Source organism: Glandiceps talaboti, chromosome 2 (genome assembly GCF_964340395.1).
Source record: "Glandiceps talaboti chromosome 2, keGlaTala1.1, whole genome shotgun sequence".
Taxonomy (NCBI): Eukaryota; Metazoa; Hemichordata; class Enteropneusta; family Spengelidae; genus Glandiceps; species Glandiceps talaboti.
Genome location: NC_135550.1, coordinates 25,056,676 through 25,074,327, shown reverse-complemented (window position 1 = coordinate 25,074,327; position 17,652 = coordinate 25,056,676). Strand labels below are relative to the sequence as shown.

At 36.9% G+C, this 17,652-nt stretch overlaps 4 protein-coding genes across 4 annotated transcripts in view; all 4 read right to left on the bottom strand.

The window, feature by feature from the left end:
- Positions 1-369: 369 nt before the first annotated feature.
- On the bottom strand, positions 370-2,061 carry LOC144445915 (medium-chain acyl-CoA ligase ACSF2, mitochondrial-like). Its single transcript, XM_078135560.1, has one exon. It carries the CDS (start codon positions 2,059-2,061, stop codon positions 370-372), a length of 1,692 nt encoding a protein of 563 aa, XP_077991686.1.
- Positions 2,062-5,478: 3,417 nt separating this feature from the next.
- LOC144445905 (medium-chain acyl-CoA ligase ACSF2, mitochondrial-like) lies at positions 5,479-6,429 on the bottom strand. Its single transcript, XM_078135550.1, has one exon. The coding sequence runs from the start codon at positions 6,427-6,429 to the stop codon at positions 5,479-5,481; it is 951 nt and encodes a 316-aa protein (XP_077991676.1).
- Positions 6,430-6,467: 38 nt separating this feature from the next.
- LOC144445894 (medium-chain acyl-CoA ligase ACSF2, mitochondrial-like) lies at positions 6,468-7,145 on the bottom strand. Its single transcript, XM_078135539.1, has one exon. It carries the CDS (start codon positions 7,143-7,145, stop codon positions 6,468-6,470), a length of 678 nt encoding a protein of 225 aa, XP_077991665.1.
- A 9,755-nt stretch (positions 7,146-16,900) lies between these two features.
- Positions 16,901-17,652, bottom strand: part of LOC144453359 (paired box protein Pax-9-like) — a 20,385-nt gene continuing 19,633 nt past the window's right edge. Inside the window, exon 5 of the mRNA XM_078144632.1 lies at positions 16,901-17,544. Coding sequence (XP_078000758.1) covers positions 17,453-17,544 — 92 coding nt within the window. The 3' untranslated portion in view covers positions 16,901-17,452. The remainder of the gene's footprint in view (positions 17,545-17,652) is intronic.

The window sequence follows — 17,652 nt, the reverse complement described above, 5'->3', positions numbered from 1 at the left end:
TCAATAAGAATAATACGTTTTTCAAAGGCCTTTATAGCTGAATATTCTAGGAAACTGCAAATCTGAATGAAATTATTACAAGTTTGCAAAACAGATTGTTTACTTAATATTCAATTCTGTCATATATGACAATAAAGTGACAATTGAAGTATAGATACAGACTAACCTACCAGTTTGTCTAATTAGGAAGAGAGAGTCTGAATATAATTAAGTAATATATGACCTAATAAACTGTTACACTATGAAGTACAAATGTTTTAGAATATCAAATAATTTATGATCGAATAAACTGTTAGAATATGAAAGTAAACGTATTTTAGAATATGTCATATCATATTCATATTCACTATCAAAGCTGACAATTACTATTTAGCAGTTTGGGCTGATATCTAGCCTCTTGGAAGCTGCTTTGGCCAATTCATTTCTTTGGATTTTTCCAGACCTTGTGAAAGGGAAAGATTCAAAGATGATTACATATTTGGGCATGTAGAAATCATGTACTCGGCCACTCAGGTATTCTAGCACTTTTGCTTGTAATTCATCGTCACTTTCACTTTGAACAGATGTTTTCTTACACAAACAGAGGCATAACTCGTTGCCAAATTTCTTGTCTGGAACTGGAACAACCTGTACGTACTTCAAACCTGGGTAGGCTACAAGTTGGTATTCAATCTCAGCTGGATAGATATTGGTAGCACTTTTCAGAATCATGTCATCCTTTCGTCCAAGTATCTCCAGACATCCATTTTCATCCATTCTGCCGATATCCCCAGTGTGGTACCATCCTGATGGAGATTTTACTTCTTTTGTTTTCTCCTCGTCACCCCAATAGCAGGTGAATGTGTAAGGACTCCTCATGCACACTTCCCCAGGGGTATTCGTGTCTACAATCTTGCCCTCTTTGACAATTTTCAATTCAACATTATCTGCCGCGTGGCCAACATAAACTGTTTGGGATTCTTGCACTTCATCAAAGACGTGGTAGGTAGCAGGTAGACACTCAGTGGAACCATAAGCAATGTCAATGCTCAACTGTAGACTTGCTGACACTTTCCGCAATATTTCTAATGGAAGAACACCTCCACCAACAGCGAGTGTAACTAAAGATGACAGATCATAGCTGTGAGTATTATGTATTTGTATAAGGTCAAATATCTGACCTGGGTAGAAACTCACCGAAGTGGCCCTTTCTTGCTCGATAGTGCTGAGAATGGTTGACACCTCCTTATTCTTGGGTATTATAATCGTCATTTTATAGAGAGCCAGGAGTGATTCACGGATAGGGGTTGCAGCACTTGTGAAAGGTTCCGTAACTACCATCTTTACGTGTTGTTTTTCTTTATCACCCGTTTTATGAATTACTGTGTCAGCAGAGACCTTCGATCCTTCAATGAGAGCTCGATGAGATATGGCAACGGCCTTTGGGAAGCCTGTACTACCCGAGGTAAAGGTAATGTAGCACACGTCGTCCGGGTCTATGTCGTCAGAAGATATAGAACTCCCTACATCTTCAACCATCAGCGATTTTAAATCAGTTGCCAATGATTCCGCTTTGGTAGGAGAAGAGATGAGTAGATGGCGAAGAGAAGGAAGCTGATCTACTTGGAAGCTTGTTGAATTTTCATTTTTCATTTCAGGGCACATCTCCAGCAATGAATTGTACTGATCAGGACCAACAATCAGAGCGCTACATTCGACTTTGTTTATTACGTGGTAGAGCTGTTCTCTGGTGAGTTTCAGTGGAATGAAGGCAGGTATAAAACCAACTCGAATCGCAGCCATATTACTGACGATATATTCATAACTCTCATCAAACCATAAACCAATGCGATCCCCTTGTCGTAGAGACAGCTTTTTCAACCCACCAGACAGTGCCAATACATCTCTCATCAACTTACTATAAGATATCCTCGTGTTATCCTCACAATATACGATAGCTTCATGGTCAGGATACAAGGACAGGTGTTCATCAAATATTTGACCGAAAGTACGACCACAAAAAGCAGTTTTACCCGGTTTGTGGAAATAGCTCTTGGTCAATCGTCTCGTGATGTACGCCATTGTCTCTGTTTGAAGACTTATATAGAGTTCCTGGTAGGGGATAAGATATCCTGATCTTGTTTCTACTCACACGATTTCTATTTTTATACAGTGCCTCGTATAAACTATATGTCAGTGGTTTTTAAAGATCTTCACTGCTTTGTTACATGCTCGTTACTGAGTCAAAGAAAGCAGCAGACCATGGATACAGTATGTTTTAACTTACAAAACTTTCAATACCGACGGTCAAATTATACATATGCATGAGGTCAAGTAGTTAGCAACAACAATTTCTATTTTGAGGTACTATAGTATGCTATTTCGATTTATCAATGGATTTAGTCGTGCTGAATTGCGAACCTCCACATTCATCAGTCTACACAGTCCCTCATTATCATCCTACAGTTTTCGATTTCTTCTTTCCTTGTCTCACACACATTCATACGAGGACAACCAAAACTACAGAATAATTTGCAAGAAGCTATTTATTTATATTCAAGACCCTCCTCATATTTTGCGGTCGGTAAACATTCGTCTCATTGGTTTTTTTTGCCATCTTTATACAAATCTGACAAGAATTCTGTTATAAATGAAACATAGAAAAACTATCGATATATATTAATGAGTATAATGTATATACCTGTATGTTCATTGGTGAGTTAAAACTGTAGTTTCAAGTTTCTCTACATGATCATTGATAGATATCTATATGACTATATATAATTATTGTGATGTCTAATTTATCAAGATCTTCCAAGCCAGACTTTTAATTCTGTGTTTAACATTATGTAATATAATATTTGTTATGAGCTCATTATACTAATATTGTAAGTGGGTGTATTTGTTTTATTGAAATGACATTATCAATTTTCCAGTTACTAGTTAAAGCACAGCTTTACTCTGTTAGTGGGAGATCAGTGCAGTATGTCATTTTCCAGCTACTCACAGTCAACATAATGTATAAAGAAATTTCACATGTCCTTAAACACGCATTGTTAAAACTTGGACATTGCAAAACTGTTGGAACTTGCCAAAAATACTTTCAACTTCTGGCAGAAACTGTTGGGAAATATTCTTGCCTTTATGTCAAAATGTTTTGAACAATAACTGCAGATTAACCGTCCTAAAACATCCCCACCAAGTTTCAGCCCCATGTTGTTTTCAAGATGTAAGTATTTGACCAAAATTGAGATTTTAGACCTAATTTGTGTGTCGTCGATGGGATCATCATGTTGCGAATACACCTTGATCTACACATCCCCAGATGCCATTATATTTCAGCTCAGTAGTTTTGGAATGATAGATTGTGACCAAAAAGACACATTTTTAGACCTAATTTGCATATCAGTGATGGAATCATCATGTCATGAAGATTTATTAACCTAAACACCCCAAGAATGCTCCCACCAAATTTCAGTCCAATCTGCTCAGTAGTATTGGAATTATAGATTTATGACCAAAACGACACACTTTTAGACCTAATTTGCATATCACTGATGGAATCATCATATCATGAGCAATTCTTAACAAAAACACTTCTTGGATGTTCTCACTAAATCAGACCCATCTGCCCAGTAGTTTTTGAGTTTAAATTTTTTGACCATAATGACATTTTTTACCCACATCACACACCAGTGGTAATAAGATCATTTTGCTTTGAACATTTATCCAACTAGATGCCCAAAAGTAATATACCCACCAAATATTATGGCAGTCGGTCAATCGGTCCAGTGATGTTTGACTTTATGTTGTTTACACACACACACACACACACACACACACACACACACACACACGCGCGCGCGCGCGCGCTCGCTCGCTCGCACGCACGCACGCACGCACGCACGCACGCACGCAGACAGACAGACAGGCAAAGCATAACATAACCTCCCCTTACGGGAGGTAATAAAGACGTGCTTTCTCCAACGCCACACTTAGTAACTGTTCTCGACGGCAGACTATATCCTAGCTACAACTAAGCCACTCCTTCAATTTTAAATTGAATCACTTTCAATGTTTTAAAAAGAACTGACAAGGTGAAGAAAAAAAGTGATCACATATCTATGAGTACCAGTACTACTACTTTTTAGTACTTTTTCTCAGTGACGGAAATTTTTGACGTCATTTCTTTGTGCATCTAACACTGGCAGTCCGATGTAATTTGTTGTAATGAGTTGATGTGTGAATGTTTCACTGATAAAACTATGTCCCACCCACAGAATAGATAAATCGAACAGTCTGCGTATCTGAATAAAGTAGATTCTGATTTTACTGTATTGTCTTGTCGAAGAAAGCAAAATGTTTCACTACACATTAAATTGAAACAATTAAAAAGGAAACCTATAAAATGTTTAAAACGCTATAAATTAACGTGTATCATTGTTTTCTTGGGACGCATCATCAGTTTATTTAGCAAACGTTTTGGTTTCATTATTTTCAGCCGAGGATTTTAACATTCATTGTCATACATTTATCAGATTCATTTTAAATGTGTGATTTTTATCATTATATAATATTACATGTAAGCCCCTTCACTTGATGTAATAAATAATAATGATAATCATAATAACAATAATGGACACTCAGGATATCCAGTACAAGTACCAATGCCAGTTTTATTACCAGGTGTCAACACACAATTATTAATGACACTGAGTGTCCTAATATTCTGTTACAAAAAAGAGGTAAATCAATATTGAAAAGTTAGTAATGTACATGCAGTAAGACTTAATCATTGAGTCTCTGGTTCGAGGTCCACAAGTATCTTATTCACGACACATTTTTTAAAGTGTTAGTGGTCTGAGTGACTACATTTAAGTTAAAAATCATAAAAAATGATACAATCAAAGTTATTTCAGTCATAAAATGAGATTCGGCGACTTTAATTCTTTTTTAAAAAACCACTGCCTTAATTTTGAGATTGACACGGTCATAGATTCTGTCCTTCAATCACTCGACATTTCAATAAGCAAGGTCAGCTTCAAACAAAACACCTTTACTGCATTCCAGCTTATGTATCGTATATTAAAGTGTTTCAGGAATAGTGCTAATGATATACGAGTCAATAAGAATAATACGTTTTTCAAAGGCCTTTATAGCTGAATATTCTAGGAAACTGCAAATCTGAATGAAATTATTACAAGACTTAGTTTGCAAAACAGATTGTTTACTCAATATTCAATTCTGTCATATATGACAATAAAGTGACAATTGAAGTATAGATACAGACTAATCTACCAGTTTGTCTAATTAGGAAGAGAGAGTCTATCTGGATAATTAAGTAATATATGACCTAATAAACTGTTACACTATGAAGTACAAATGTTTTAGAATAATTAAGTAATCTATGATCGACAAAACTGTTAGAATATGAAGTAAACATGTTTTAGAGTATGTCATATCATATTTATATTCACTATCAAAGCTGACTATTACTATTTAGCAGTTTGGGCTGATATCTAGCCTCTTGGAAGCTGCTTTGGCCAATTCATTTCTTTGGATTTTTCCAGATCCTGTGAAGGGGAACGAATCAAACATGAGTACATACTTAGGCATATAGAAATCATGTACTCGGCTACTCAGGTATTCTAGCACCTTTGCTTGTAATTCATCGTCACTTTCACTTTGAACAGATGTTTTCTTACACAAGCAGAGGCATAACTCGTTGCCAAATTTCTTGTCTGGAACTGGAACAACCTGTACGTACTTCAAACCTGGATAGGCCACAAGTTGGTGTTCAATCTCAGCTGGATAGATATTGGTAGCACTTTTCAGAATCATGTCATCCTTTCGTCCAAGAATCTCCAAACATCCATTTTCATCCATTCTGCCGATATCCCCAGTGTGGTACCATCCTGATGGAGATTTTACTTCTTTTGTTTTCTCCTCGTCACCCCAATAGCAGGTGAATGTGTAAGGACTCCTCGTGCACACTTCGCCAGGGGTATTCGTGTCTACAATCTTGCCCTCTTTGACAATTTTCAATTCAACATTATCTGCCGGGTGGCCAACATAAACTTTTTGGGATTCTTGCACTTCACCAAAGACGTGGTAGGTAGCAGGTAGACACTCAGTGGAACCATAAATAATGTTAATGCTCAACTGTAGACTTGCTGACACTTTCCGCAATATTTCTAATGGAAGAATACCTCCACCAACAGCGAGTGTAACCAAAGATGACAGGTCATAGCTGTGAATATTATGTATTTGTATAAGGTCAAATATCTGACCTGGCCAGAAACTCACCGAAGTGGCCCTTTCTTGCTCGATAGTGCTGAGAATGGTTGACACCTCCTTATTCTTGGGTATTATAATCGTCATTTTATAGAGAGCCAGGAGTGATTCACGGATAGGGGTTGCAGCACTTGTGAAAGGATCTGCTACGACCATCTTTACGTGTTGTTTTTCTTTATCACCCGTTCTATGAGCTAGTAGGTCAGAGCTCGATGAGATATGGCAACGGCCTTTGGGAAGCCTGTACTACCCGAGGTAAAGGCAATGTAGCACTCGTCGTCTGGGTCTATGTCGTCAGAAGATATAGAACTCCCTACATCTTCAACCATCAGCGATTTTAAATCAGTTGCCAATGATTCCGCTTTGGTAGGAGAAGAGATGAGTAGATGGCGAAGAGAAGGAAACTGATCTAAATGGAAACTTGTTGAATTTTCATTTTTCATTTCAGGGCACATCTCCAGCAGTGATTTGTACTGATCCGGACCAACAATCAGAGCGCTGCATTCGATTTTGTTTATTACGTGGTAGAGCTGTTCTCTGGTGACTTTCAATGGAATGAAGGCAGCTATAAAACCAACTCGAATCGCGGCCATATTACTGATGATGTATTCATAACTCTCATCAAACCATAAACCAATGCGATCCCCTTGTTGTAGAGACAGCTTTTTCAACCCACCAGACAGTGCCAATACATCTCTCATCAACTTACTATAAGATATCCTCGTATTATCCTCACAAAATACTATAGCTTCATGGTCAGGATACAAGGTCAGGTGTTCATCAAATATTTGACCGAAAGCACGACCACAAAAAGCAGCTTTACCCGGTGTGTGACAGTAGCTCTTGGTCAATCGCCTCGTTATGTACGCCATTGTCTCTATATCTACTCACATGATTTCTATACGAACAGCTTGCATATATCAGTTGATTTAGTGTGATTTGCGACGTTACAGGTCAGAGGTTTTAAAGTGTCACACATTCTATAAAATCAAATCAGGGATACGTAATGTTTTAGCTCACAGTCACAGACTTTAAGTATCAACGGTCAAATTATGCACGGTCAAGTAGTTAGCAGCAATTTCAATCTTGAGGTTTTGTAGTTTTCTGATATTTCGATTAATCAATGAATGTAGTCTAGCCATGTTGAATACCGATCGTCCACATTCACCAGTCTACACATTGGCTCGATTGGTTATCAACATGGCATATAGTGAAAGATTCAACTGTTTAACAAACACAGGTAAAAATTAAAACGTGAATTATGGCACCCTGAGGGAAATAGCATAGTCTTAACGCCAACGTGGTCTCTAACGAAACTGTGAGTATAGGAACTAGAGTAGAAGTAGCATTAGTCTACTTATTATTCTACCCTAGTCTGTGAGTCTGTAAGGTACGCCGTGACGGTGCGCCCTCACACATCGGTCAAACCCTCCAGTCGGTGAGGGCGGAACGGCTCGACGTATCTTGCAGTCTAATTCTACCCCAGCATTCAAGTTAACACGTAGTCGTAAAGTAATTCTATTGTAAAGTACAGGATTAATAATTAATAATCAAATAAATATAACAGTGGGTAAATGGAGAGTCAGGAAATAGCTTACAGTTAGTCTGGGCCTGTCCCCTCACATATTTATAAACAGAAATTCACAGTAAGGAACTGAATATGACTCAAAATATATATAATGTATTATGTACACAGGATTAAAATTACAACTATACAGTTGATCAGTTATACTGCGCAAGTAGTTATTGCTTGAAGATTTATTTGAAACGATATACAGAATTAATGTATTTTATGTCATTCCAAATTTTTGCGCCCGAAAAAGAAATAGAAAATTGACCTGGGTTCGATCTGGCATGACATAATACAGATTTTATATAAGCAGTGGGATGCCTATATGTATGTATGTATGTATGTATGGATGTATGTATGTATGTATGTATGTATGCGTGTGTGTCTATATGTATGTATGTATGTATGTATGTATGTATGTGTGTATGTATGTATGTATGTATGTATGTATGTGTGTATGTGTGTATGTGTGTGTGTGTGTGTTTGTTTGTTTGTTTGTTTGTTTGTTTGTTTGTCTGTTTTGTTTTGTTTTGTTTTGTTTGTTTGTTTGTTTGTTTGTTTGTTTGTTTGTTTGTTTGTTTGTTTGTTTGTCTTAATGTCTGTCTCTGTGTGGCTGGCTTTCTGTCTGTCTATCTCAATATATGCTTCAATTTGATAATAACAACGCGCATGTTACCGATATAGATTGTGGATGTAGTTTTTAATGTTATGAACCATTTGCATAATTCATAATTTGTTTATAAATAAGTTACTATCTTAAAAATGCAAGCTTCGAATGTCATATAATAGGTACATACATATTACATGGATTATACAAAACACACCAGATCCTATAGTTCGTTGACGACCTTTGATGTAGCTTTTGATGGAATTTACAAAATATGGTGTATGGTAGGTTGTATTTTCGCGTTCCGATAATTCTGATTGGAAAAATGCTTATTTTTGCCCTAACGGGCACTGATTTACTTCCATCATTGCAGCTTGTTCAGTGTTAGCGAGTGTTTTGGTGTTGAGGTATTTTGGGATAATATCGCCTTTTGTGGGAGATCATGATCACATATGGCAAATGCAGGCTTTACTGGGGGGGGGGGGGGCAATTTTGCTTTCACCATCGAATACAAAAATGCTGATGAAAATAACCATGGAATGAAAATCACACTGAAAATTGTCTTTCCATACAGGCAAACTTCAATAACAATTTTACCGTTGGTGGCGCTATACACTAGTCGGCTATATCAGTCGAAGTCGGTCGGTACCGTAGCAATGACACAGTCTACGAGAAACCGTGATAACTTTGATAAGTTTGCAGCAAAGTTTCATTTTAGTAAGTTTTCTTATTTCAAAGCATTATCAGAAGGGAGACATCATAACGAAGTGCATATTATTCAAAGTCATGCTGAATTTGTGATAAATGACAAAATAGTAATTTGCCGTTTACAAATTTCTGAAACAAATTCATTATCAACCTTTGGCGTTCGTTAATAATAGACTTTACACAGGATAAGAACACAGGCTGGTATCAAACGGCTCCCTCAGATCTAGACTACCTCTGATACAAATATAAATATTAACACAAATCGTCATATTGCTTCTTTTATTTCATTGTCCCTTCCACCTAAAACGGCAACGTACGTATGACATTATTCTGTAGAAGTTATTCAAAATGCTAGCATCGTACTTTGATCTTGATATCAGATGAAAACACAATGAAAATTGTAGATATAAAATGACAAAATGGTGATAGGCCGACCAGGATACGTAGTACACATACAGTATGACGATTCCTCACAACCTTCCCTCATTATCATCCTACAGTTTTCGATTTGTCCTTTCCATGTCTCACACACATTCATACGAGGACACATAACGACTACACATTCATACGAGGACACATAACGACTACACATTCATACGAGGACACATAACGACTACACATTCATACGAGGACACATAACGACTATACATTCATACGAGGACACATAACGACTACACATTCATACGAGGACACATAACGACTACACATTCATACGAGGACACATAACGACTACACATTCATACGAGGACACATAACGACTACACATTCATACGAGGACACATAACGACTACACATTCATACGAGGACACATAACGACTACACATTCATACGAGGACACATAACGACTACACATTCATACGAGGACACATAACGACTATACATTCATACGAGGACACATAACGACTACACATTCATACGAGGACACATAACGACTAAAACTACAGAATAATTTGCAAGAAGCTATTTATTTATATCCAAGACCCTCCTCATATTTTGCGGTCTGTAAACATTCGTCTCATTGGGCTTTTTGCCATCATTATACAAATCTGACAAGAATTCTGTTATAAATGAAACATAGAAAAACTATCGATATATATATATTAATGAGTATAATGTATATACCTGTATGTTCATTGGTGAGTTAAAACTGCAGTTTCAAGTTTCTCTACATGATCATTGATAGATATCTATATGACTATATATAATTATTTTGATGTCTGATTTATCAAGATCTTCCAAGCCAGACTTTTAATTCTGGGTTTAACATTTTGTAATAGCATATTTGTTAGGTGCTCATTATACTAATATTGTAAGTGGGTGTATTGGTTTATTGAAATGACATCATGAATTTGCTAGATATGTCATGAGCAAAATATCCATTTTTTTCGTCAGCAGAAGCTTCGAGAGATATTGGAATTTATATATGTTGAACTTTTGAAGTGTAAAATACACCGCCATTTTTTTTCAGTGATATGTGTAAACTGCTTTTAAAAAATCAAACAAATTATCGTTGTTATATTTACCTGGTGTGTATTGAATTTACCTCTAACATTTGTCGTAAAAAATTACATTATTTTCTTAATGGTATCAGGTTTGAAAGGAAATACATGCAATACAACTCAACAGGAAGAACAACTGGGACCGTTTGCTTATCTATCTTTCCGTTTACTCTTCTAATTAGCTGTGAAAAACTAATTCCATGCTTACCAGCAAACTTGTGCACGTGGTTAAAGTATACTTTGTAATTTGCAAGCCGACTCTGTGCACACACACGTACCCCCAACATGCCACACACACACATCATAGCAATTCATAATAAGAAAAACTGTACAAAACTGTTAAATGCGAAATAAACAAAATGGGGCGTTTGTTCACAATGTAACATTGCTGTAATATTATTGTAGGAGCAGACCACGGCTGTGGTTACTATGCTGTAAAATTGGTGCTCAGCAGTGCTGTTACAGCTCTGTAGCATGGTTGTAACAGCAATGTAGGAACAGACCAATTACATGGCCGAGGTTACTATACCGTTACATTGATCTTCAGAAGCGCTGTTACAGTTCTGTAGCATTGTTGTAACTGTCAATGTTGGAAACGACCATGGCCGTTGTTATTCCGCTGGTAAGTTAATGTTCAGCAGCGCTGTAACTGCACTGTTACAGGAATATTACATGCCTGCTAGACGTTACTGTGTTTGTCTACACAGCTGTGGTTGTCTTTGAACGGTCTTTCAAACTAGTACTTGTATGACCGAAAATGTTCATCTGCTTAGTATATCAAATAATTTGTAAAGGCTATAACGCATCAACAGGTCAAAGTTTTGAGCTTTCGATCTGTCTTGGTCGATGATCCTCACCAGTACTTGTTGGTAGCAGTAGTTACCTTTGAACGTTCAAACCCGTTACTTGTATGTACTTGTATGTTGGCAGTACCGGGACCATTATAGATTCATATCATTAAACTTGTCACCATTTAAAATTTCCGGCTCATTAACCACCAAAAGTGAAAGTTGAATACTGAAGTCTATAGCAACTGTTAATATTTCTCCTTGGGTAGTACTAACAGGAGAGTCCTGTACCAAATGTGTACATATATAGATCAATATTATATACCATTGTTGGCCGTAAGTCAGTTTTTGTTCTCGCCTTTTGATTTAGTTTAAGTGTTTGCTCTTGTTTGGGTGAGGAGGGGTCGTAATCATACGTCGGCCAATGACTTGGTCCCATCGTCGCAAACCACGGCCTCTTTTACGGCACCGTCTAAAACGCATTATTTCGAAGTTCGCGGAAGAAATAACAGCTCTGGTTTGCGAGAATGCTTGGTCCGTGATGTACATTTAATATCCTAAATGATTTAGTCATGTTTGGTTAATAGAAGCAGAAGGTTTGTCATCGTTGAACCCCTACCCTCTACCCCCACCCCAGGCCCTCCCATAATCAAGGCAAGACTGTAGAATAACTTGGTGGAAGACAGACTTCAGAATTGTAGTTGGGAAACGTTCTATTTTGAATTTATTTTTTTTCCGACCACAAAGGAAAGTCTTTTGTAGTTTGTTCGTGCCCGCGCCAAAGAATTTTACATGTCGGTAACAATACAATTGTTTAAACATCAAAAGTGAAGTAAACTTGACTAAATATTTGTTGGTATATTTTTTTTGTACTTTCATTGGTATTCATCAATCCTTGATCAGTTCAACTTTGGTCCAGACAATATTTATAGAATTACATTGATCTCATTGAATCATGACGATTTAAAGTAAAGTGCTATACTGACCTTTTAATACGTCAAACACATCCATCAACTCCACAAAAATTCGCAGTCAGTCATTAATATTCTGACGCATATTACGGATAAAACTATCAAATATTGACAAGCTGATATAAATCAGTAATTTCCGGGCAGTATTTTACTTTCTTTCTGTCTCTCCATTCCGAAGACACCCATCAATCAGGGCACTAAAGTGACTGGGATGTTTTAGGTTTTTGTACCTTTTGTAAAAGTCTGTTGGTGATACTTCCGTTGTGTAGTGCACTGGCCCCGCTCTGATCGTGTTACTGACCTCAGGACAATACAAAGCATTTTGATGGTTCAAACACCACTGCCAACCATTATTCTCAGCTATTTTGTACCGACAGATGCAAATAGATTAAGGTGTTTATGAACTTACTAAGTAAACTTCTTTTCTTTGCAATGAAATTGCGTCCTGGGAAAAGTTAGGTTTCGAGTAGCTAAAAATACTTGGGTTGCAGACACTGTTTCCGTCCAAATTACTGGACAGCATTGATAAGGACCGGCAGTTATCTGTCATGCGAACTAGTCCAATTGCGTCAACCAGTAATTTCTACTCTTGTAAAAGACAGTCCTCGACGACATTAGCGCAAATCGCGTGGAACAATACCTCATATAAGTGTTATTGTTATGATAACGGATAATTCATAATGACTAAAAAGTTATAGAGTATAGGTGAGATCACTGCATACAAAATGTAATATGTGTATACAAGGTAGTTCACGTACATCTTTTAAAATATCAACAGGATGAATATATAATTAAAGGAATGTTTCCATCGTCTGCATCTAACCGCCTACTGTCCATCCATCATTCCCGATTTGGACTTGGACCGACCATCTATTAACTGTCTATCCATCGTTTCCGATTTACTTTCTTGTCGTCATGTTACCATGGTGAAATGAACATTTTGTAGAATTTCTTAATTTGTTATTTTATAACATATAGTCTGCTTAATATTAACCTTTATTTATTGTTTATTTTTTAGGAGGTCTCCTTCGAATTGCAGTAGATACAGTGGCATTGTTGGTCGATAACACAAAGTGCACTTGAGGCGTGTAAATATCTGGCTCAGAACGGAGCAAGATAATAAATTCATTACATTTTATAAAGTTTGACTAAAATAAATGAATTTATACCTTTTATATCCACCAATCAAACAATTTATTCGATTTGAAGTTATGGTGTTTCGTGGTGACCTTTTAGATTGGTAATAATATTATGTGGTGTGCCTCCATTCTCGCAAACCATAGCTGTTATTTCTTCCGCTACATTTCGAAATAAAACGGGACGGGTCCTTAAGAACGGTGCCGTAAAACAGGCCGTGGTTTGGGACGATGGTGTGCCTCACGAATAACTAAACGCTGTGAAAAATTACAGTTTGATATATCAAATTCGAAAGGCGTTAAAAATAATATGAATATAGAAATTGAAAAAAAACCTGTAGACGTCTCCTAGGCGAAGATTGACAGGTGCTTTGACCCGATGGGAAGACAGGCTATTTATAGCTTTAAGATGATCACATTAAGTGAATGAGTTGGCGGAGAGGAAGGATTTGGTTTGGTTGTCTTCAATAAAAGGTCTCGCTGGGTCAACGTGAAAGAAATGACATGCACTAAAGATTACGTTTTGATGCATTTCATGGCCGGCTTTCATGATGAAAAGTAAAACTTTAGCAACTGTTGGAGCTACTCTCACTTTACAAAAAACGAATTTCAAACGTGAAGGGAAGCAGTGACGCCTTACGGTACTTTTAAAGTGGCCATATGGATGAGAATTTGGTATTTATTTTGGATTTTCATTTGATAAAACACCTTCACTATGTTTTTCTACATGAAAATATGATGTGAAATAATATATACCAAGTCCATGTTCATATCTCAATACATTGCAAAACATTAAACAATGTGTAAAATGTTTGTTATTGTACGTACAATAACAACACTTTTTACACCTTTTGCATGTTTTTGCAATGTATTGAGTTAAGAACATTGACTTGGTATATATTATTTCACATCATATTTTCATGTAGAAAAACATAGTGAAGCTGTTTTATCAAATCCAAAATAAATACCAAATTCTCATCCATATGGCCACTTTTAAGATCGATCATAAGCATGATAAAAGGGGTTCATTTTATCCTCTGTTTCATATATATCTTGCCTAAATGATCATCAAATCTTAATTTATCACATACTAAATCATAGCATTTTGTTATCGTCCGTTTAAAACTATGAATTACATAAATTTTTCAGATAACTGCAAGTTCAATGTACAATCGATTTTTTGTATCTTTTCGTTTGTCTTACAAAGGCTTTAAGCTCTTGCAAATAATGAACACACAGACAGGGGATTTTTTCCTTGTCTGTGGTGTCACTTGGACGAAACATTTTGAACAATTCAATGACTTCTGACGTCGTCAAATCATCTAAACAGTGTTTCTAACGACAACTATCATGTCAGAGATTTTACTATCACTATTACTGATCAAAGTGACGCAGTCCGTTATGTAACACGAGATCACTTGTTCGGCAAGGTCATATTGGGTTAGGTAAGTGTACAAACTATACACTACATATATTGGGCTAAGTGTACAAACTACACACTCCATGTACTGGGTTAGGTAAATGTACAAACTAAACATTCCATGTATTGGGTTAGGTAAGTGTACAAACTACACACTCCATGTATAGGGCTAGGTAAGTGTACACACTGCACACTCCATATATTGGGTAAGTGTACAAACTACACACTCCATGTATTGGGTTAGGTAAGTGTACAAACTACACATTCCATGTATTGGGCTAGGTAAGTGTACAAACTATACACTCCATATATTGGGCTAGGTAAGTGTACAAACTGCAGACTACATATTGGGCAATAAAACATCATTTTCGTGTGCTACTTTTGGCGGGAAAGTGGCTTTGTACGAGCAAGGTTGATAAGAACGCAGTCAAGATTTAACAAGTAAACTACTGCTCATGCGTAGTTATATACAACAACAGGGTCCTGCAACGGAGGAAAATGATGACAATGAACTGTTCTTTCAAATTCTCAAATACTTTATTTGCTCGATCGTTCATGGTCACGAGTGTTATTAAAGATTTACACGAAAATTGAGTCGGCTTCAGCACATGTATTACATGTAAGTGCACTTTATATCGATATAAGGCTTTGAAAGGATCACGACGACAAATTGAAATAAATAATCATATTTAAAGAGAAAGCCATCTCTACAATAACTTGAAATAACATCAAACAATCAAAACACTACAGAAATTCAGAATCAATATATACTCGAAGTCAGCTGGGGAAAGATAAGGTGAAATAAACGCCCTCTATTAAAAACGATTGTTATTGAATCACCCCCTTTTGTTTTTTTCATCACACAACCCTATGGATATGTACATACACAAGTTTAGTAAAGGAACGAAATTCCTTGTGATAAAAAAAGCAGTAATAATAATTTCATGTGGTTAACAGCAGAAAAATACACGTTGATTACACAAAAATGTCTGAAAACCTCCAAGCCCCAAGACACGCTATATTAGAAGTATTGGCATCGTGCCTAAAACAAATTTACATTAAAAAAAACTTAACATTATGATATGCAAAATTATAAACGATACAAAATGCAGCTTTCAAAAATCTTATCTACTTTTAAAACAGAACAAAATTCACCTGTTCTGTCATCACTGTTTGCTAAAAGTAAGTACTATCAATTGCATATGTGACGTAATAGTGTGATGACATCACCAACCACTAACGTCAAAAGTATCGGTGTAAGTGAGCCTTCAGTAATCACAAGGTGAGCCGGAGGGGATGGAGGGGTGGGGTAATCAAGCAGTCTCGTTATATGTAACTAACCAGATTCCATTTTCTAAAAATTGGCCCTCCCCCAAATTTCCTTTCTCCACAACGTGACCCCCCCCCCAGTTCAAATACTTCAAAAATGTGGCTTGAAATGCTGTCCGAAAAGAAAAGGGACCCGAGTGTTAAACTCAATGGCAACAGCTCTATCTCAACGCCGCCCTACATCGATAATTTTACAAAAGTAATGGTATTGGATGTTGTCCACTACTACCACCATAGTTAATCCCCTGTGCTGGGATCTAATTGGTAGAGCTGAAGACCCCAAAGTCTAGAAGGGTGACATTGTCTGGACCGAGGTCGACTCCCACTATCTCACCGTACTGTCCCCTTCTCTAGTATGAGACAACTATACATTTAACATTTGATTCAGTTCATGGTTATGTAAGTCAGCAGCGATTTCATTCATATGTTCTGGTATTGCGGAGTAATGGTGGCGGTGGCGGGCCGTGGCACATGCGGCAATGGTGAGATGCCAAAATAACAAAACAATGCAAAATTCATGATAAAATTTGTCAGAGTAAAATGTAATGCTCCCCTGATTTCATTTTCTTAAATGTGGCACTTCCCCCCCCCCCAATTTGTGTAATCTTACCCATTCCCCCAATTCCTCGGCCTTTCCCCACTTCTAATTACTGAAGGCTCCAACCGTCGTTATCGATACTTGTTGATCGATCGACATATTTATGGATGACTATATTTACGTGTTTTATTGCAGAGGAAGTATAAGTCCATAATAGATTGCAAATTCAGTGAATGTTTCTTTGGTAGTGTTGCTGTACTTGTGAAGTTAAAGTCTTTACGACTGTTCCTTGCAGTGTTAAATGTCAAAAACTTAGTTCCATCATGGCCGCAATATGACGAGTATTGAACCTCTTCATGTGGTACTACACTTTACAGGCAGCATACACAAAAACAAAAGGCCAACATAAACTCATAGTAGAGTATCTGTAAACTCGTCTTTGTTGGCTACTATGCCAAAGTCTCAAAGATATACGAGTGTTATCTCGCAGTTTAATACTTGTCTCGGTTAGCGGTTTTTGACAAACTTTACAAATTCCTCAAGTCCGAAGCGATGTATGTTGAGATCTCGAGATTCAAGAATGATATTTGATGCATACACTATCAACATATCACTAGCTCGACGTCGGGGCACAGGTAGCTGGTATAAGGTGCATAGATGAACTTGACTGCTTGTGTGATGATGTCGCAGACGAAACTTCTTCAACTGCAAAGAAGTATATAAAAGAAAGTTAGCAATTTTTTAATTCTTCACTATACAGTAGCTCACTGGTACTGGTAGATTTCGGAAGGACAACATATGGTGTTTGATAAT